Source organism: Cygnus olor, chromosome 15 (assembly GCF_009769625.2).
Source record: "Cygnus olor isolate bCygOlo1 chromosome 15, bCygOlo1.pri.v2, whole genome shotgun sequence".
Lineage (NCBI taxonomy): Eukaryota > Metazoa > Chordata > Aves > Anseriformes > Anatidae > Cygnus > Cygnus olor.
In genome coordinates this window covers 12,662,404-12,685,173 of record NC_049183.1, presented here as the reverse complement: position 1 = coordinate 12,685,173, position 22,770 = coordinate 12,662,404, and the positions used below count along the sequence as shown (strand labels likewise).

Genomic DNA, 22,770 nt, shown 5'->3' with positions numbered 1-22,770 from the left:
ATATTGCAGCAATTATTAAATTAGGATTACTTTTTAGAGACTCTTTTTAGACGGAAGACTTCTCAGCGAGAACTTGTGTTTCCTGCCAAACTAACAAGATCTTTAGGAGGGAGGGGAAAAGCTCTCAGTAAGTGCTCTTGATGGGGAGGAATTGGAAAATGGAGCTGGGGACCACTTGTTGGAAGCTGAGAATTGATTTCATTACAGTATTAATATTTAGAAATAATTAAAGAGGAGAATTAGACTCCAGGATCAGGTGTTTAATTGTGCCACCTTTTATTTCTGCTTTTCAGCCTTTTTTTTTTTTTTCCAATACAGCTTGTGCTGTGTTTACTGTGCATGCTTTTTCCTGACAAATTTACTCATCCTTTTGGTAGAAGGCTCTTTTTGTCAACGTCTGGAGCTGATTTTAGGGGAAAGACCACCCTGTAAGAATGCTCCCATCCCCATCCAATGTCACCTGCTTTCATGGTGGGATGAGAATGGGAAATTTGTTATCCTTGCAGCTGAACAGCTTGGGGAACTGCTAGGATCTTGCTAGGGATGACTTAGGTGACCTAATATTCAGCAGTTAATTGGAAGCCAAGTGTGATGGGAATGGCCAGGGGTCTTGTTTGCTGCTGAAGAAATACTAAGGAGTTTGGGACTGTCCTCCTGCAATGGACAGAACATTGTGTTAAATTATCCCATTGATGAAAGATGCTTAGCAGAAAATGAGGATAGCGGAGCAGCTTGGAGTACAGAGAGAATGAGTGAGAGGATGGTGTAATTACAGATCTAATTGCAACAATTTGCAAGGATCAAACCAATAACTTCACTAAATGCCATCCGTATGTTCTCTTCTGTGTTCTAGGCAGTGATTCTGGAATAAATGGGGAACAAAAGTCATCTCCTGAGCAAAGGCAGGCCGCCTTCTGGAAAGTGCACTTGGCAGTCTGGGCGGTGTGTGTGGATGTTGCTGGGGGAGGAGAAGGATGAAACCTTCCTGCAGTGCTACTTTTCTGCTAAACAAGTTCATTTTAAGGCAGGTGCAGTGTGGCTCAGGTTGCCCTTTCTCCTTCTGCAGGAACACGGAAGTATTTCCTTTCATGTGTCTGTCAAATCAATAATTCTTTCTAAACTTTATCGAAAAACCGTTCTTTCCGTAAAAAAGTGTTTCTCTTTAGTCAGGCCTGAGCAAGAAGCCAATAATAGCTTTCAATACCGTTTATGTTAGAACCTGTTTTCTTTATTATTTTATTAACACTGTTCTGTCAGCCTCAGGCTGGGCTTTGGTCCTAGAGTCTTTGTACCTGCTGCCCAACCCAACCATCGTGGCTGACCTTTCAGTACATTGCAGGCTCTGAGCACACACCACACCTCTGGCGGTCCCCCTTCTTATTTTCACACCTTGAATTTGAATGTTCCTTCCCTTCCTCATGCGTACACTTGTTACCCACGATCAGTGTTTGACCTTTACATTTTGAAAGGGGAAGACAACCTTCATGTACAGGCTTGCTCGACTGAGCAGTTAGCATTGGCTTCTGTTTCTGAAATACAGCCTTTTACATTTGGGAGTGATGGGAAGTGGCTTTTTTCTTTTTTTTTTTTTTTTTTTTTTTTTTTTTTTACCCTGGTAATTCCTGATTTCCCCACGAGCAGAATCCCGGTGAAATATTTCAGCATTTGTGAAGTGCTCCAGTTTTGACGTAGTAGTAGTGGTGGCCTGGGAACTGCACAGCTGTAAAGCTGAGTGATCTTCTAATAATATTTCGGATGTTTGTGATTGCAGAATTCACACAAGATAACTGGTTTGCCCTGAACATTTGTACATTTCTGTAACAGGGCAAGATAGCAAATTTCAGCAATGAAAGGGAGGCAGCACTGTAAGATTTCCTAGGAGTTTTTGCTCTTTTGATTTATGCAGAGGGTGTGTGCTGCTTTGACTCTGTTCTGTAGCCTTGCGAACATCAAAGTTCTTCAACTCGGTCAAAAGATAAAACACTTCCATCAGCTGGCTAATCCCTGTCTGCATATTGCACTGTAAACCGTAATCTCCTTAAAACATGCCTGACTTTTTGAAATGTTGTTCAGCCTCTAGTCCCCATTCTTCTCCCCCATTGTCTTGGAGGTAGGCAGTAGGTACCGTCTGAAGTTGGGAATGCATCAGAGAATACTTCAACCAGGGACCTGCACAAAAAGTTTTACATTTAGTTTTCAATCCAGGCTTTGTACTTGGGAGTACAAAAGCTCTCTGAGCAGGGAAAGGGATCCTTCTTTTTGTCTTTCTCTGAAAATGTTGGTTATAATTGCCAGCAAATGGAAAAGTGAGCCAAACACATTCTCTGCAGGATATTAACCTCTGAAAAAACATTTATTATAAACACTGAATATTGCAGTGTTCAACAAGTGATCAGTCGCATACCATTTAGAGGATGTTTGCTCACAGCCACTTTGTTCATTGTCAAATCTATTTCATTTCTATTGCCACAATTCTGTTCATTCATTGCTGGGATGGTTTGGCAGGAAAAATGTCAAGTGCTACACTAAATATTTTGCTGAAGAAACCCATTCAGCATGTTGAATTAGAATAGTGTCTCCAAAAAGAAGCAGGCTCTGTTTTCAGTTGGTATGTGCTCGTTAGAGTGTATGCATGCTGCTTTCCTGCGAGGGATGTGTGCTTTCATATACACAACACAGTCCAATTTCTCATTTCTCAGGTTAGCACAATTTGTTTTGTTAGAACCTTGTGTTCACATCCGTGGCTCAACGCCCACATGAAGGCCATGAATTTATGTCCATCAGGGTTCCTCTGCCACATGAAGGAACAATGGGGAAAAATAATGGGTAAACTATTGGTCTGGGAACCCTCCTCTCTGAGTGGGCTCAGGGGCTTTATCCCTGAAGGTGATTTCTGTTCTTCCCGACAGGAGCGTGATGGCATGCGAGCAATCCTGGAGTCGTATGACAGCGAGCTGACCCTTCGGAGCACTCACCCCAGCTGAACCGGCGCATGCGGGAGGCTGAGGAGATGGTGCAGAAGCTGCATGCTCATAACACGGAGCTGGAGGTAATAAAGAAGCGTCCTTCTCTAACCCCTGTGGTGAAATAGCTGAGACCTTTAAGATGGAAGTGCCTAGTGATGTGATCTGCTCTCACAGAAGACAGATTTGCAAATTTCAGATTTCAAAGTTCTGGGATCAATAAGACCCACAAGTTGTGTTCTCTGTGATCGGTCTCAGCGCTGCACTGTAGCACCTGTGTAGCAAGGCTCTTCTAAATGCAATGTAAGCAAGGGTGTGGTTATTAGAGCTTTACTCTGAGGGCTGAAGAAGTAAAAAGTGTCTGTCTGTTGTTAACTCTTCTTTTCATGGCTTTAGGCCTGAAAACCCCAGTAATATATAAAAAATCATATAAAATAACAGTAACTGTATTAACTGTTTTTATACTAGGGTTTCCTCTAAGAAAAACATTTTTGCCAAAGACAGAAGTATTTCTCAAAGGAACATTTATCGTATTACTACTTCTCTTTATGTAAATTTGTAGTCTGAAACATGACTGGAATGAAGTAAATGATAACATCCATTTGCCAAATTGTTCCCTACTTCCCTGCTGTATTTTGTCATATTGGAATGGTCACGAGTTGAAATATCTGGAAATATGTCTGTGGTCTTAAATCTTGGCAGTTTTATTGCATAGGTTTTGCAATTACTGTAAGCATGTGAGTTTTCCTTTCTTCATATCTGGTTCCTCCAGCGCATAGATTTATAGATGCCATAATTCAAATGGAGTAAAACTTGTAGTAATTGATGCTCCTGCGATTCCCATTGAAGCTGTAGATCGGACTGCCCCACTGTGTATAAATCTCCTTGTTGCTTCTGTCGTCTTTAAAATGCTCTACTCTTGGTAGGGTGGGGACTTGAGGCAGGCAGTACTGGTTCCAGTGACCTTTAAAGCCTTAGCAAGCAGAGCAGTGTGGCATGAGCCCAGTCTCACATTATAGATCCACTTCCTCCTGTTTCTGAGAAAAAGAATTCTGTCAAGTTTGGGGCAAGCTGATAGAGAAATTAGGTGGTAACATTCAATGAATGGGAACTTGCCTGAATTGCTTCATCTCTGAATGTTTCTCCACATTGTTGTTTGATCACTGTATTGCTTAACACCAGACAAAGCAGGCTTAGATGACACTGACATGAAGTGTTAGGTGGCTAATTCCTCCTTTTTTCTTAGCTGTTCCAGCAGTGGCTCTGGGTTGATGGAGGGAGGTTTCACTGAATAGGTCAAATGTGCACGGTGTCTTTGGGCAACAGCAAATTGCTTTTTCTTCTTCAGGTGAAAGCATGGAGGAGTGTAGGAACCACTTCCTACATGCCTTTAATTATTTATAGGGAACAAATGATAAGTTTGTCTTCATGGATATGGATTAAGGGCTACACAGAAAATTTCAGAAAAGAGCTGTGTTCTCTGGAGGTTTGGTTTGTGTAATGTCAACCTTTAAGCCTTTCAAAGACTGCTACAAGCAGGATTCAAAGTCCTGATATTCCCCTTGTAAAGTAAAATTTTATGCTTCGCTTGATTGTGTTTGCCTTTCAGTCTGCAATGTTGATGGCTGAACCCAATCTATTTCGATATTTGGTGAAAAGTTTTTTGTTCTAGTAAAATTTGAAAACTAGAAGGGAAATTGAGGTACAGGTAAGACTCCTGGTGTCTCATCATTGGGAGCAGCTGCTGTAATCCACTGCCTGTAGATCAAAAAAATGGTTGATAGCAGCTATTAATAACTTCTAACATAATGCACTGCACCTCCCCGCTCTGCTGAAGCTCCGCACAAATTTTAGAAATGTTGACACCTGCGTGACTCATCTCGCAAACAAACAGAGGAGACGGCAGGAATGAGGCACCTTGGAGCCTCGGATGATTTCTGAGATGTGGGCTGAACCATCTCTGACATTTACTTCTACGTGTTTAAGTCAGCGTGGCAGGAAGGGATGGGGTGTACCCGGCACACCTGATGCGGATGGGCTGGGAGGGCAGCAGGCAGCTGGCTTGCAGGGTAACACAGAAGAATAAGAGTCCATCCGCAAGGAGCATGCAGGTGGTGGCAGCAAAGCAACAACGTGCACAACTGCTCTGAGATCCTGCGAAAGGCTGGGGAGGCTGTGAAGAGAGAGCGATGGAGCAGAACCGAAAAAGCACAGGCTGACACAGTCGCATTTGGCTTGTTGCTTCTGCCTTTCAGCTTTTTTCATAAACCTTAAAATCACACCCTTTTTCTCCTCACTGACTTGTTTTATCACAGGGTGTTGTTTTTTCCCCTACTGAAAATTTCTTTTACCAAAAATCTCTTCCTGTGTTCCCTAGTAGAGAGCCCTTTGATACTCATAAAGCTGACACATGTTTCTTCTGGCTGCCCTAATCTATTAGCAGCAGCCCCACCTCGGAACAAGCAGTAGAGGGGAAAAAGTGATGTTTTTAACAGGGATTTTTCTTTCCTGTGAAAGTGGAGGTTTTTCCATTCATTCGAGCAGCAGCTCTGCGTGAGCCAGGAAGCTCTCGGGTAAAGACAGCGATGGTGATAACCAGCACCAAAGGGGAGGGAGACACGTGGGGCTAGGAAGATTTGTGCTGAGGCAACAGCTTTTAATCATTAGGGAGATGAGGTCTCTAAGTCTTCTGCTTGATGTATAAATGGAGGTGGGAAGCCGTTTTAAGGAACACAGGGAACCAGAGAGAAGTGTGTAGGCCCTGAAGGGCGACAGGAGAGGTTTATTAGCGCACGCTGCGAGGATGGAGTTGTGTGGTACTGAGCTGTCTCTGGCTTCCTCTGTGCCCAGCCAGCAGGACCCTCGTGGGGCAGGACGGCTGCTGGGAATGCTGCTGGGTCTGCATCCCAGACCCCGTTGGGAATAAAGGCACCTTTCCAGAAACTCAAATGCAGAACGATGCCTCCATCCCAGATCACTTCAGAGGCGCCGTGTTGCTGCCTAAGAATTTGTCCTGTCAGAGCCTGATGGAGCAGAGAGCTGGAGGACAAAGACGGGCTGATAGGGGGGAACTTTAAATCCCCTTCATTGATGGCTGACGAGAAAAGCTGGATCTCTAATGCATGAACATGCAAACACGTAGTCTGTTCTGGGACTGGAAACGATTGCTTTATCCTCCTCAGGACTGCCTGCCCCCGGCACAGCCCCTGTTCCGCAGTGCCCATCTGTCTGCTGAGGTTCAGGAAAGCTCTTACGGAGCATTGAATGTAAAGCAGGGGGGAGAGATGCAGGAAAGATACTGTCTGAAATGGTGGCTGAAAGAAGCAAGCAGTCTGTGTCAGCCTATTTCAAGCAGTTAATGAAGTGTCACTCACCATCTTTTAAAAGTGTGTTTTGGAACTGAAGAGGGAATGAGTTTGTCTCTGACCAGCATGCTATAAATACATAAAATAAACAGAATCGTAGCTGTGTTTTATCCTGGCATGAATTTGCAGTTTGACACTGGTGATATTAACAGTGTTCTTGCTGATCTTGATTAATTTTTTCTATCATAGCTCCCATTAACTCTGATTTCAAGGTAAATATGACAAAGCAAGAAGCCTCTGTGCATGTGGAAGCTATTGTGAGAAGCTCTGATGTGGAGATTAGTGTTTGAAAAGTTAAATCCAGCTGCACAAAAGAGAAATCATCATAAATATAACTCCATTAATGGCTATTTTATTACAACACACTTGGCTCCATATGAACTTTAATGAAGAGAGATTTGCAAGGAAGATTCACGCTGACACCTTCAATGGTCTCTAGCATTTTTTACATTGAGAGATTTACACTGTGAGCACCATATGTAATCAGTTAATTATGAATCTGACAGTTTCGGCACATGAAATGCCATATGGTCTGTGTTTTTTCACCATGGGCATTACTGGAGACCTCACAACTCCCTGACCAAAAAACGGTCACCTTACCTGCACCTGGTAAGTGCAGCTCATCTGCTGGTGGTGAAAATCGGGCAGCGCTGTGCCTGTGATGTTAGTCACAAATCTGCTCCGTGCAAAGTGAGTTACTTAGCAGTCACCCCGGTGTTTAAAGCTCTAAAATTTATGTATGGATGCAATAAATGTTTATTTGAGCAGTTAACAGTTCCTCCTTGTCTCTCACCTGGCTCCTCCTTCAGTGCTTTTCCACTTTTTTTTTTTAATCTTTTTTTCCCTCCCTTTGATCCACACTTCATGCTTGTCTTGCTTTTTATCCCTCTGCTGAGTTTCCTCTTCCCCTTCGGAGGTAAATTGCATCTTTACATAGCAGAAGGGCTTTCTGTGATGATGGGAACTTTGCAGAGAAATTTCCTTCCATCTGTGCAAAGCGCAGAGGAGTTTGTTTTTGTTTCAGACTTCTGCCTGCCTGCTTTCACTACCTCTCTGCTGCCATCCAACCTTTGTGCACTGTTTTTCTTGGTGACAACTGGAGAAGTAGTGAGAAGGTTACCCTTCTGGCTTTGGATGTCCATAAGGAGCACATCTGAGTCACTGGAGCTTTGCTGCCACTCCAGAATGGCATGTGTTTCACTTGCCCAGACTTCTGCTGTCATTGCAGCCTCTTACCTGCAACTCAAGTGGGAGAAAAACAGACTCTCTCTGGAGATGATGCTAATGTGCTCCATGCATCAGCTACCACTGATTGCTGAAGCAGTCACAGGGCTGGACATCATCTCTGACAACGCAAACACCTTGTTGAAATAGCATGCTGAACCTGAACGCTTTGGCATCTCTTGGCAGCTGCGAGCCTTCCTGGGAGCCGCTGCAGTCTTTTGTTTCTTTTATTTTCTAGGGAAGAGCCAGGTCAGGCTCTGTGTCCTCTGGCAGTCCTGCAAATGGATTATCTTGGGTTCCCTCTTCTCTCGCACGTTTTGTCTTCCTTCAGACCTGAGTGACCTTGTCAAGTCAGGGAGCCATTAGTTTCCTCCCCTCCAGTTTACACCTGCCGCGGCTGTGTTTGGGGAGACACCTTGCAAATAACCGTCATATAAATGAGGAAGTCGACTCATGAGGGGCTTAATGATTTGTCAAAGGTGACAATCCCTGCTCTGTGGAAGAGGAGTGCCCCTTCAAACTGGTTCATGCTGCAACAGAGCCTGTCTCTATGTGTTGAGACTTTTTTTTTTGTCAAACTAGATTTTAAAACTCTATTACTAATTTTTTTGAGCAGCTTCTTCATTTTGGATGTGTCCTGACAAATCAGCAATAGATGAAGAGAAGGCGTGTATGGCATCACCTTTGCTGCAGACATTCTGCACAAACCAGCATGTTTTCACTAACGGTAGATTTTACAGCTCGTTTGAGTGTGGGTGCTCTGACAGTTTAAGAATGGCTTTAACTCACCAGTTCCTAGGGACCACTGCTAAACAGAAAGAAGCCTACATCATTCTTAAGAATGAGAATGGTCTGGCACCAACTTGTATTGAGTAAATTAAATCATTAACTAAGGCAGTCCTCTGTACCTTTAGTCTGTGGTAAGCTGCTATAGAGACAGACCCTCAGAAAAATGACCAGTTGCACCACAACAAGGAGCTGCAGATTGAAATAGGCTATTGAAGCACATGGGGCAGAAAAGCCTTTTCCAACCCCACTGCCTTCTTGTGCTTCGAATGCAGTAAAAGCAAGAGGTGACGTAGTAATTTCATCATCTCTTGCTGGAAGTCATGCTCCTAATGTAGTCATGGTCCGTGATGCTCTGCCTCTAGTTCTCTTATTGACCAGATTGTATCTTGACTCTAAACTCAAAAATGCGTGCTACTGATAAATATGTTACCCACCTGTGTAGCAACGTAGGGAGTTTAGGGCAGACTCCTGCAAACTCCACTCTGAAGTGTTTCGGTTTGTTTAAGCCAATGTAATCAGCACTGGGTTTAAGTGGCAGCGGCTGAAAGCACACCTAGCCTAGGTGAGACCACGGTGCTACAACCAGCCCTCTGCCTAGGCGTGATGCTCAGAGGACATAAGTATGCCCTCGTTCTGTGAGCCCAGTGTCTTGTCACCACTTGGGGACGTTGTAGTGTTACCTCTGGAGGGTCTCACTTCAGCCCCAAGGAGACTGGTAGATGCCAGCAGCAAAGATCCTGACCCCAAACTGCACTCCCCTCAAAATGCTCTCGGTGTTAACAGATCTTCCTGTAGACTCTCCCGGTGACTTTATGAATAACCAAGCGCAAACAAGGCCTGACCTGGGGAATTTGAACTACCTTCCAATGCACCAGGCTATAGGAGGCAAGAGAGGCAGATGAACTGGGTCTAAATTCTTACAAAAGATTTAAAATTGGGTTCTTTTTAATGATGTTTTGGAAAGAGAAGATAACTGTGTGCAGTTATGAGTCATGTTTACCACAATAGAACAGGGGAGAGCATTTCGTATGGCGCTGAGAGCTTTAAAACGCTTTACACTGGGGAGCCTGCTTGCCTGTGCCTGAAGATACATACAGGCTTTGCAATTAGTTGGCCTCAGGTGGAGGAGGCAGCAGGAATACGTTGGTAGCCCCGTCCTGGGAGCTGGGGGGAAGCCGGGATGCAAACAGGGTGGTGATAACAAGTCTCTGCCCCACAGGCAGGAGAGAGAAAGAAAGAGCCAATTAAGCCTCTTTAGAGGGTGAGGTTAGGAACAGGTAGCTGTTAGCTTCTCGAAGGGAAGGCTTTGGAACTGTAGAAATACAATTTGTGTGTGGGTCTCTGGTTGCTGTTGCATGCCAGGCAGTGCAAATGGGGGGCTGGGGGTCGCAGGGAGGCTGCTGGGCACCTTCCTTCAGTGCTGACCCACTTCCTACTGTTGCTTTCTACAATTACAGATTTTTTTGTTTGTTTCTTTGCAATGTTAGAGAACATTCAAAAATGAGATTAATTGCATTCTGTGTTTAATTCGGAGATCTAACTCTTTGATCTCTTCCAAGCTGGAAAGCGTGGTGACTTTAAACAGAGCGGGTCTCACCCACGTGGACAGCCATCACTGGTAGCAGGGTTTGTGTTTGGGGCTGTCCGACGCGATCCTGGGCAGGGAACGATCAAAGCCTCCTCAACAGCTTCTGGGGCACGTGGTGACCTGGCCTGGCCTCTCTGCAGCGGGGGGATGGGACCCCGTGGAGGCAATGCCCCATCCTATTTCTGAGCTGCTTCCGAGCACGTCCGGCACAACGCCTCAAGCAGGCGGTACATGTTTGGGCTCAGCCCAAAGAGTGTATTTTGGTGCCTGGCTCATGAGGGACAGGATAATTGGCCAGTCCTGGCCTATTGGTCTCCATACCAAGAACCAGGTTTGTCTCTGTTGGTTTCCCAGAGGTACTCTGGCCAGCGCATCTCATCTTGTTTGAACTGTGCTGGTAAATCCATCCTCAGTGTTGGGAAGCTCAGAGCTAAGGCTGATGTTTAATGTTCTCTGCTTATTAGCACTACTACTCAGGAACATTCTTGCATTGATGAAAGCTTCAGCAGCTTGTGGAAACTAAGCAATTCTGAGAGAAACAAGGAAGTAAGTTTCTTGTGAAAAACTAAGAAGTGAAGATTGCACATTCATAAAACGCCACAGAAATTTCAGCTATTCCTTAGTTCTGCCTTGTATTAATGACATTTAAAAGCGCTTGTCAGAGCATCTTAAGAGATTGCTGAACTTGTTGAGATTGGTTGATTTTTAAACTGATTGGATTTGAAATCTTGTGATTTATAGTGCTTCATTTCAGAATAATTACATGATCTCTGCATAATTTAGTATTTAAAGTATGTATTTATGAGTGTTTTCATGTCATCTTTTAATTCACAATGATGGTCCTTCTGTAGGAAGCAAGGATTAAGGTTTTAATGATAATTTTCTATTTAAAAACACACCATCAGCTTTTATCTATAGCTGGGCTTTTCCAAAGATTTCCCTGCAGGGCCAATGTCTGTAATTCTTTGTGCCCTGGAGATGTCAGTCCTCCTTGCAATTCATGGACTGAGGCAAAGGGATGGGGGGCAGCTCGGTGCCAGAGGGCTCGGCACTGAGATCTCTGCCTCCCTGTCCCTGGGCATGAGTTGGGGCTCAGTGCTGTGCTGGGCAGTGAACGTGGAGAGCCAGCAGCCTCGGTACGTGACTCAACGAGCTGCTGCCCGGCTCGTTTTCCAGCTACAGAGCCTTGTTGCAGTCCTGTTACCTCCTAGTCGTAACATGTACGCTTTGAGAAAACAACAGCACAAGCTTGTTCCCATGCACTCGTGGATCCGAACGCTCCTGCTCTTTGCAGTTTGCAAGAACTGTAAGATCCTTCTTCATCCACTTCATGCTTTGCTTATTGTGGAGATCAGAACAGCAGTAGCTGCTGTCTTGGTCTTCTTCTTGAAGCCCATTGATTATTTCCAGTTTTGGTCTTAATCACCAATAGTGGAAGGGGTGTTTCTTCAGGGAGCTAATCAGTCTAAAAGCCTGGGTCAGCACAGCACGTGAACACGTTGTATGGTGCCTAAATGCCAGAGACGATTGCAATTATTTTATTGCAGAACATACCCCGTTATTCACCTTCAATGCTTTCTTCTCTGGAGTTACAAGTTGTGGTTGCTCTCATATTCCTGCTCCCTGGCTTTTGCTATGGACTGGTTTGTCCATGCACTGCAGCTTTTCCGTCTCCCTTGTCTTATTAATTTCTTATTAAATTAATGAATTAGAGCACAGTACTATCGCAAGTCCTAACTTGAACAGCATTTGAAGCAAGGTTGCTGGAGTTCTCTCTTCTTTGTTTTTCTCCCTTCCATTTTTACTTAAATGTGCTTAGACTACTAATGCTTGGAAAAGACTGGGAAGAGAATAAGTGAAAAAGCCAGCTGATAGGGGGTTTCACCAAGCTGTGAATAAAAACTAAGCTGTTGATATAGATCTCCTCTGTTCAGGGGTGGTCCAAGTAAATTGTAAGGAACAATTCTGTTTTCCTCAGAGGCTTTGCAATTTATCTATTTGCTTTAATCAGTGCTAATGTCAAACGTGCTTTGATTCTGCTAAAAGCTTTTCAGCAAAACAAACTGAAAGCCCTAAGTTTTGGAGAAAGTCACAGTCTTCTTGTAATGCAAGTTGTAACGTTTTCCTTTTGAGATTTATGCTGTTTTATAAAACAGGCAGTGCTACTGTGCAATACAGTGTCATGAATCCTACTGTGGTGACAGTAACACAGATAGGAAATACATGGCACATTATTTTGACAGACTGAGGTGATTATATTTTCAATTTGTTTAAATGGCCATAATGGCTATAGTGAGCTTAGCTTTGACAGATGTACATTCATATTTCAGTTCTATTCAAGACCCCATTACAAGTCAAACTGATTTCTGTTTAAAGCATTGATTTTTATCTATTCAATGTTTCTTGCCTGCTTTCCAAATGTCGGACTTACAAACACGAAGTCTTTGCGACATCAACTTCACTTCCTCTTGGAAAATTGCTAAAACAGCTCATTTTTTCCTTTGGAAACCTGATTTTCTGGGAAGAGTTGCTAAACCTGAATAATTTTAATTTTTATGGGAAGTCCACAAGAATCTTGAAAAGATGATGAGTTACACTGTATAAAAACCCAGTGATATATGCAGTAGCTGTGAAAGGGAACAGAGTAATTGTTTTGTAGAGGTTATTTTAAGTAGAATATCTTGTATAAGGAGAGAGATTTTTTGAGGCTTATTATATAGAGACTGTTACCAGACATTATTTATATACGGGAAGAAGTGATAAATGTCTGTATCAGTATTACCTCATGGGAACATCTCTTGAGAGCCCCAAGCTCTGAATTTTCTTAAAGTCCAGGCTGTGCAGGGCAGAGCTGGGACCTGGCCTAGTGGTAGAGAGACCACAAACCGATGAGCTTTGCCACATGTGGCTGGAGACCCCAGGGCTCTGACACTGCCGTTTCTGTTAAGCGGGGATGGCTTTGTCTCCTCCATGCGCTCAGAGATCAGCATGCAGAACTCGGGAAAAGAGGGAAGCTGTTACCATTATGTGTGGTATTTATTTAAAGTAAGTTGCTCAAAGTGGTTGGCGTAGGCTGCCTGGGGTCTCCGAGCACAGAACCCCAGTGCAGAGTGTATGTAATTCCTGTGGCATGTTTCACAAATATAAGACATGTGATTGGTCTTAAATTCTTCCAGCATACCTATACCAAGCTTGTTGGAAAGTGTTGGGCTTTATTTATTGGTTATTGTTACCAAAAGAGCACGGTGTAGGTGTATATACGTAGGTGTTCCTGGTGCTAGTTCAGGAAGGCACCTCTAAGAGGTCCAGATGACCTGCTTTATGCTCTTAAAACAACGTAGCATCCCAAGCTAATTCTACAGTTGTCTTATTGCTTTGTTGTTTATGTACCTTTCCGAAGACAGTAGATGAGACTATCACAGCTATATAGAGAAACTGTTTATCGTCACGGTGCAGCATGACCTTATCGTTCATAAGTGACATTTTCTCTTCAGATAATGAGCACCTTTTTATTTAGGCCAGAGAAAACTCAAATTCCTTGTAGCTGGCTTCTACAGCCCATCAGCCCTTTACAGATTATGTTATTGTAATTGTTGCTGAGACTAGTTTCTTTTGCATTCTGCTTGCTCTTTGGATAAAGCTCTTGTTTCTGAACAGCAGAGGGGAACTGAGAGCCAAGAGGTCACTCTCAAGTCTTCGTGACCATCTGGGAGCTGCTGCGCAGCACAAATGCAGCCATTCCTACAACAAGTGTACATTATATTTAACCTCTCTTTGTCAAAGAATGAATTGAGAGCAGTTCTGGCATCTGTCAGCCCATGATGGACAAACAGGCTGGTGATGCCCTGATGTCAGCCCTCCTGACACGCAGGCAAAGGTGAAACCTCCTAGCTCTTTATCTGCTTGGTTAAGAAGAAAGAAAATTTAAGCGTGAACCAAAGGATAAAACCCCAAACTGTTCCCAGTTCTTATCCGCAAATATTTACAGAAGGGAGCTATCTGCCATGCCCCGTGTTGCCGTACCCTGGTGCTGCTGCTTGATTTAATTCCACGTGCAGCGTTAGGTGCGTGCACTAACCGCATCCCGCGCAATGCCCCTCCGCCTGCGAGCGTGCCGTGGCTCTGAAGCACGGCTCCCAGCCGCAGAGCACCCAATTCAGTACATCTTGTACCTTTGTGGTGGGAGCTAACAGCTGAGATTATCTTGGCATTTGTTCTGAATTCATTCCTTGCCTTGCCAAATGGAGATCTTTTATACTTTACAGCACGGCTTTGCTAGATAGACATTCAGGAGCGAGGAAACTCAAGGGTTTCTAATGGGACCATCAGGCTGTTTCACCTTTTGCCTTGTCAGTCTGCATTTGCTGGAGCGAGAAGCGATTGTGAGTTGCTGGATTGCTTTCCTGAAATGAGCTGCTGTTTGGTTCGCTCAGAGAAGATAAACACTCGCATCTCAAAAATACCATCCTGTCTGGCACCTTTGTTGGCGGTCTCAGCAGAAGGGCCAAGGGCTGAACGGACCGTGGTTAGGATAAAATTGCAGTGCTCCCTCTGGAGTTAATGCTTTCAGATGAAAATTGAGAAACACTGATGGGGCAACACAAGGAAATACGCACTTCTCTTCCTTTTGCTGTGTCTATTTTATTGGATAAACAAGGGACTTCAGCCCAGATTGGTTAATCCTGCACTTTCCCTTCACAGTAACTCACGCGAGTTTTTACAATGTAAATTAAACCAATGGTTGGCAAGCCCAGAATATACATCACACCTGTGCTATGCAAGGGTGGTTTGTTTAATCTTTTATTCCCATTGTTGCAGGTGATTTTTTTTTGTAAATCTGTACAGAGGTGGCATGGGGCAGGCCTCTGTCCCACAGAGAAGGCTAGGGGCTGTTCCTGGGCTGCTGTGGGCAAGCACCGTGTGCCGGGCAGGATCTGCCCTGGAGGTGCGAGGAAGGACTTTCCAGGAGTCACAAAGGGCTGTGCAGGTAGCCAAACACCTTGGAAAAAGAAACCAGAAGGTCTTCTGCTCCTTGGATTCTGCGAGAGTCCCTTTTGGGCTTTGAAAGAAGGATCACAGGATTAAGAGGTGTAATTAAAAAGGATAATTAAGTTGGCTGCTTTGATGGATGCTGGAAAACCGAAGACTGGGAATGTTGTGGGCATTCGGACTAGATGTGGGGAAAGAGAGAGTGAGTGGACAGGATGCAACAAGAGCCATGGAATAAAAATTGCAGTTATTTAGAGAAACAGTTACTCAGTCTAATAAAATGGAGTTTATTAGAAATTTTCCCGCAAATGCTTTCCAGAAGCCAGATTCTCTCTGGGAATGACTCACATTCCTCCAGCTTTGTTGTTCAAGTATTTTCACTTCTCTTACGATGTGGATGGTTACTTAACTTTAACAGCTTTGATTCCACTCCTGTTTTGGATGACCCTTACCACAAGCCAGCTGCATGAACACTTCCAGTGCTTTACTTTAATGAGTGCACTTAATGGTGTATGGGACCCATTATGAAGAAAAGACTGGAAATTAGTCTGAGGTGGCCCACAGAAGCTTGAGTTTTCAGATAAGAATTTAGTGATAACACAAAAGCCTTCTCAGAGTTGAGGGGATCTTCAGGGCATTCTCATTCCTGAGTCACAAGCGCATTTTTCCTGTCTATTCATGACTTTTCTACCAGCCTCAGCCTGCCTGCAGAAAGCGGGTCCATCACAGCACCCACCCTGAGCGCTGCTTCTGTAACCGCAGCCGAACAAACTTCTGCACCCAAGCCAGCACCGCAGCTGGCTATCGCATCGTGCATGCGGTGGATGCTGCCTGATACCTCTTTTTCTTTCTGTCCCTGCTTACCTTGAGAGTAGCACAGCTCCTAACTGATGCTCTGACATAGTTGTGCGCGTCTCCTCCTATCCTTCAGCCCTCTGGAAAGCTAGAGTCAGAAATGGATTTGTCCACTTCATGCATTTGAACTTCATCATGTGCTTATATCCCTCCCTCCCACGCCCCATCCTTTTCTGTTTCTTTATCTTTTAATCACATTTGTCCTACCTTGTTAACCACCCCCTTTCCAACAACTGATTAAGCAATAACAAGAAAAACAACCCAAAAACTTGCTGTTTCCTTCAAATGCTTGCTTTGAATTTGCTGCCTATTTATGGATCATTCATTTAAGCCATGGTGGCAGTCAATTAGAAATGTAGTGAATCCTTCTTTCAAGAGTGTGCCAAGAGAGGATCCTTTTAGTTGGTTTGCTTTTTTTTCCAATGATTTTTTGCTGAGGCTTTTATACTGTGCTTAAATCCCTTTGGGATTTGTTTACTTTGAATATATTCTTGAATAAAAGTGGAAAGGTTTTGCTCCTATTCAGGGAGGTTTAGGGGAGCATGACCAACGGTGTGCAAGCATGCCTGATTTTATCTGAGGGTGGTAAAAATGTATTTCACACAAATTTTCCTTCTAGTTTTCATCTTGGAGGGATTTTTTTTTTTTTTTTTTTTACTTTTTCAATGGAAGGACACTCTCTTGGTAGAAATACTGTTAACCCGCTTTTTTTTTTCCCTACCAGTCACACGACCTTAGGCAAATTCTGCCATTAAATCCTGTCCTGCTTGTAGAACAACAATGATGCAGTACAACATTATAATTGTAAATTGCGATTGCTTCTGTAGCCTTGCAGAGGACGCATGATCCTTGTGCTTTGGTTTGTCCTTTTGTTGAACAGGGTTGGTGCTAATCATCTGCGGTGTCTTCTGGAGAAGTGTAGTAAGTTTGTACTGGCGTATCCCAAACAGCGAGGCAGGAGTTGTGGGTGAGGCACAAGCACATCGCAGGTGAGATGTTGCGTGACACCTACATTAATAAGCTCGGCTGGACTTTTGCTGAGTCCATGAGACATGCTGAGGTACGGACTGTTACTGGGCTTTTTGAAGTGAAGTTTTTTTTGCAAGGAGGCTGGAAACCACTGATTCATGCAGTACCTGGAGATGCAAGCACTAATGTTCTTCTGCAAGGGTAGGGGCTCGTTGTGGGTAGGTATTTGCTGGGAATTGAGAGGTTTTTTTAATGCTGTGTGTTACTGGTAATCACTAAGGTTGTTTTTGCTTTTCTAAAATAAATTTAGAAAGCAAATACTGTTTTCAGTTGAGTCTCTGAAGGGTGCTGGATTTGTCAGAGCCTCTGTAAAATAGTTTTAGCAGCCAGTACCAGTGCTAGCTTTTAAAACTTTTTTGATTTTCTTTCTTTATTTATTTTTTACTCCCCTCAATGCTCTGTATTTTTGTGCCATGGTAGCCTGGCAGGACAACCAGGAGAAGGCAGTTTCTTCTGTTGGGCTGACCCAGAGACCACGTATAAAATTCCAAGAGAAATTCCTGCTTGGCCTCCAAGTGTGAGTATAGCTTCTGCTTTGAAAAGGAGAATCTCTCTAGTAAACTTACCTTGCTGACAGTGCTGTACAGACAACCCATGAAAATCAACATGCAGGACAAAAGCAGAGAATTATGCTATTCATTTTTTAATCTCACCTCCTGTGATACGACTTGATTCTTACTCTGTGCCCTCCTAGGTCAGTCGCATTTAGAGCAGCCGACAGAGCAGATCAGCTGTGCTAAGCACACTGTGACATTTGGAAAACCCTGTCTGGAACAGGAATTGAGCAGTGCGCTTCTGCTAATTACAAGTGCTACCTTTAAAGTGTAACGTCTACCTTATTAAGCAAAACCCAGCTACACGCCCGGACTAGAGACTGGAAATACTCTCGCAGCAGAGGAGACAGGTCCTAAACAAACACAGCAAAGGTAATACAAGCATTGCTTCGTCAGAGTAAACATTGCACAACCCTGTCTGGAGGGTGAATGTTGTTTCCTAGCAACTTTCAAGAGTGTTTCAAATTTGTGTGAGACCCTCTGAGATTTAGGCACTTTACCCACGATTCTGCTGGATGCCAAAAATATGCTGGCTGTAATTTCACAAGCCTTTCTTTCAAGGGCAGTGCTGCCTTAAACCTTTCCCTGACCTTCATTTGAGTTAGCACAACCTGTGCAGTAGTACAGAGAACCAGGATGACATCAAACTAAGTTAAAATTAACCCAGAAGAAAACAAAGTTTTTAACGTGGATCCTCGCTTCCTTGGTGGTGGTTGCTGGCCGGGAATCTCACAGTGGTTGTGTTGGGAAGCGTGCTGCATGTCTGAGGGGTGCTGCTGGGAGCATGTTGCATGGATTAGCAGTGAGAAGTGGTTGGGAACAGGCCCATGGCACATACACATCGTAAGAGACATCTTTTTGGGACCTACACTCTGCATTGCCAGCTGCCAAACAGCCTCGGGCAGCTTGGAGGAAGGTGCTGCCATTCAGTCCTTAGGGGTGCTGTGATCAGTACAAGTTGTTCAGTAGCCTTCTTTTAATAGTTAAAAGATTTGTCACAGCTAAAGTGGCTGTGATATTAGGAGACTATGAAACAACTGTGCTGCTTTTTAGTTTGGACACTCTGTTTTCTCCAGGTACAGACCTTCAGGCTGGGGTCTAATCCATGCACAAAACCCTCTTATAACTCATAAGCGGTTATTAATGTTTCTCTCAAATGATACTGGCCACCCACATGTCTCCAGAAGCATTGCCACCTCTAGGCTATGGTGGTGTAGAGACCTCTCCTTCTTGGCAAGCAAGAGGATTGTCCAGGTATTCAGTTGTCAGCCCCTGAAAAGAGAATGCTGCGTTATGTTGATGGACTGACAATCTCTCTTTATACATTGAAATTAAAAGTGACACAATCACATAAATCATTGTAACAATACTGTATGCAAACACAGTGCCTAGATTCAGAGTAGTTAGGAGATGACAGTGAATTGGGGTGAATACCCTTATTCTTGACTTTGAGAAGTGCACTGACAATGAATCATTCTTAGTGATGAGATACAGCAGTGCTGACTCATCAGGCTGAAATTAGAAGGGCTTTTTTAGGTGGAGATATGTAATTCCACCATTTTTTCTGATGAATGGATAAGAGTGAACATCTTTGTTGGCTAATTTACAGACTTCATCAACTAAATGTCATTTCTTTTCCCCTAGCTGTCAAACCTAGCTGGAGGCAACTGACAGAGGGAGGGAGAGCCTAGATTCAGGGAGGTGGCGCTGGAAAAAATGTACCATGTAGGATGACTGGCAGAAGATTTCACAATTTGGTAGAGATGTTGGCAGTCATATTGCTACCACTTCTAGTTTATGAGATTCTCTTTGATTTGGCGTGTGCTAATGTTTGCTTTCATTAGGATAGGGGTTTTGAAGCCTGAAATCATTCCGCTGGTAATCTAAAGAAGGACAAAAAGAAGCTGTCATTGGAACTTTGCCAGAAAATTACAAACAAATACACAAACAACTGTTACCCCTTCCCCAGCCACCTTTGTCATTACAGCTGATAGCAGGGGATTACATCCCCGTTAGCTCCTGTGTTTCCTGCTTGTAGTCTCTAGCACAGCTTCCCAGTTCAGGAAGGGCTGATGCAACCTGAAGAAAACATTGCGCTCGCTGGATCCCGGAATGACTTACAGTACCTGTTTTGAAGATCACTGGAACAGTGATGGTGAGACTGATTCCCAGAGACCCTACATTCATTTCAGAATCTGGCGCTGGGATCCCCCCACTCCAGCTTTAGAGATTTGATTACCACACAGTAAAATTAATTCTGTTCAGTGTTCTCCAAAGGATTTGTATTCCTTTTTATCCCTGTGGAATGGCCTGATGCTCACCTAATGCTGTTTTGTTACGCTAATATATGAATAATCTGGCTTACTTCTGGCAAGAGATTTGTGGTCATCCCTGAGAGAGAGAGATTTTATGCCAGGTTATCTTTCTACTCTTGGGTTAAAAACGTTGCTAGGGGAGCAGCAAAAGAGAAGGGACTCCGTGCAAAGATTGCGTACTCAGCTGCTTCTCTGAGGTAGGAATATTTGTGAGCCTACAAGGAGAATATTAGTGGCAGAGGCTTCTCTGATGGGTGTTCCAGTGATGCGGAATGATTCCTTTGGAGAGTCCATCAGCATCTGGGAGTCACCGGTGTGCGTCCAGGAGATGCTCTGCTGGCTGACTGCGGAGTGCTGGAAGCAATTGGCTTGGCAGAGTTTCATCAGTCAGGCTGCCCTTTGCTGTTGAGGAAGCAGCTGCATGCTCGCATTTTTGTTTGGCAATGTGTTCTCTCCCTAGGGGCTGCAGCACCGTTTGATTAGGATGGAGAAAAGCAGACCTATCGCAAATATGTATTATATTCCAGCAGAGCTTTGTTAATCTTTCGGTCTCTGTGTTCTGCCTTAGGAAGGTGCTGAGTGAAAACGCCAAGGAAAGCCAGGAGGAAAGGAGTTGCTCAGCTGTTGCACATGAGTCTTGCCTCAACCTCTGTTGCAGTTCACAGAGTAAAATCAACAAATGCATGCTGCTGTTTAGAGATGTTTGCAAACCTGACACTTCTTGACACATGAAAAATCTAGTAACACCTGAGCTCCTTATTTTCCTCCCTACCTGCACCTACCTGCTTTCCTGTAAGTGTTTCTGTCTGGCGTAGGATGCTCTGGTCTCCGGGGACTCATCCCTTCCTGAATATAAAGTCATTTTGCTATTTCCCCAGCTTGCTTTGGTACTGTGTTCCTTAACCAATGGTGTCTGCCTGGGAGATTATGTGAACAGTGTTGATGGAGTGGATTTTGAGAAGTTCAGGATATTTCTCTGAGTTCTGTATTTTATTGCAGTTGTGAAGGTCACCTTTGCTTTGAGGATCAGGGAGATTTGGGTACCGCCACCTCTGGACGTGGAGGTGCTGAGTTGTGCTCTTAATGTGGTGCTTAATCCTTTTGCTGCCTGAGTGGTGTGGACCATCCTGTGTGTTCTGTGTCAATGATAGCACCTTGAACTCAGAGATTACTTTCTGGCCAAAGATACTGGATGGTTTTACAGAGTGAATATTATCTTTGCATTAGCGGGGTGAGTGTGAAAGGAATTTTGGAGAGTTTAGCAATTTGCCCCAGGCGTCCCAGCAATTGTTAGGCAGAGTGAGAACAAAAGCCAGGTCTCTGCTGCAGAGCTATGCAGCTTACTTTGAGGTAGGTGGAGTGACTTGCCAGGAATAAAAATCTGGGTATTTTTTTGCTTGGCATTGTATCTTGCATCAGTTGTTTCACAGTGGCTTTGTTTGCACCCCTTTCTCATAGCTCAACCAGTGAGAATTTGGTGTGATTTCATTATAATAAACCTCCTGTCGAGAATTCCCGATGTTACTAAGTGACTGTCCCTCTCCAAACAAAACAGAAGAAGAGGTATTGGTCTGTCCTTGGGACTTTAGAGCAAGAGAAAGATTTGGTTATTATCTCTTTGTCCAGTAATCTTGATAGCGTGTTTGACAGGAGCTCATATCTTGCAGATGTTTTCCCTGTATCTTCAGTAATTATAACTATGACTTCAGCACTTTTTCAATTTGCAGTATCGTTTTTTGTGTAGCACCCTAGAGTCTTTGCTTTATTCATACTTCATTTTGTTCACCAGCTGCTTTTTGTCTCTCACTTGGGGGCGGCATTTCACTGCTGCACATCCAATCCAGTAGGCAACTGGTTCTCAGATAGACAGCAGCTCTTGCTTTTTTGATGGAAATCACCCTTCACTGCTCTGCGCAGAGCAGTAGCCTTCGGTCCCTGGGTGTTGCAGTTTGCGATCCGATGCCCAGGAGCACAAGTCCTTGGAGATACAGGGATATCTTCTTACAGGCATTCCAATTTCGTGTGTTTTATGTCCTTGCTTGGGGTAAATTAAGAACAACTAAATCACATCAAAAACCATATAAGCAGTGGCCTGAGACACCTACTTTTTGTTGTGCTCTAAGCCTATCCATATGAGATAAATTACGTCAGTAAGTAACGGTCTCTGTTTTGCCTTTGCAACTTTTCTAAAACTCATTGTCACTTCATTGTATACTAAATTTATGAAAAGCTTTCAAAAGTCATTGGGGAATTTTCCCCTCCACCTTTGCCCTAGACTGACTGCTGCCACCTACCTCCAGTCCAGCTCCTGTAAAATAACATGGTGGCTGTGAGGCTTCTGGGACAATACCAATGGTTATTTGTAGCTGTTATTTCCCACTTTATATAGGATGTGCATTTGATTTTAAAAGCAGGAGAATTTTCTTGAGAACAGCTGAACTGAATCCCTAAAGCAGCAAGGCATTATTTAGCAATGTCTGATACAAAACTGTCCTACTGATTGTGATCTCAAATGATGCAATTTTGCGAAAGATCAGTAAATTCTCCTACAAAGCATCAAAATAGTGGTTTAAATTAGAAATGACCATTTAACCCAGTGTAATTTTGGAGTGCACTTTAGAGCCGCTAAAACAATACTGTACTGCTACCAATCTGCAGTAATGGTGTGCTAATGGGTTGAAGGCGGAAGGTATTGGCTAGCGTGATATAAACGAACAGATAGCTTTAAAGTAAAAACAGGCAAATGCACGCCTTAACTGTTGGAAGTTGAATCCCATGGGTAAGATTTCAGATTGAACACTAATGAAAATTTCATTTCAGCTCTCACAATGTTTTAATATGCAGGTTCGCAGTATGCAAATAAACTGAAGTCTGACTGCAAGTGGCTGAGTTACTTCTGTCACAGTCTGCCACCCCCATGAGTAAGCTGTCTGTGGCTTTTTTTTTCGGAAATCAAAGTTTTACTCCTGTTTTCACTACAAGCCAGAATCTTGTAACATATCTGTGTGTCTCTAGTGAGAGAATTAGTGATTCCAACCATCTCTTCAAAGCGTTTTCATGACATCCCTCTATTGTTCCATGTAATTTGTAAGTGCAGTG

The 22,770-nt window shown here is 43.7% G+C and overlaps 1 protein-coding gene across 1 annotated transcript in view; it reads left to right on the top strand.

The window, feature by feature from the left end:
- Positions 1 to 22,770, top strand: part of MAD1L1 (mitotic arrest deficient 1 like 1) — a 353,627-nt gene that overhangs the window by 144,347 nt on the left and 186,510 nt on the right. Inside the window, 2 exon segments of the mRNA XM_040574714.1 lie at positions 2,910 to 2,955; positions 2,958 to 3,049. Of these exon segments, the coding sequence (XP_040430648.1) occupies positions 2,910 to 2,955; positions 2,958 to 3,049 (138 nt within the window).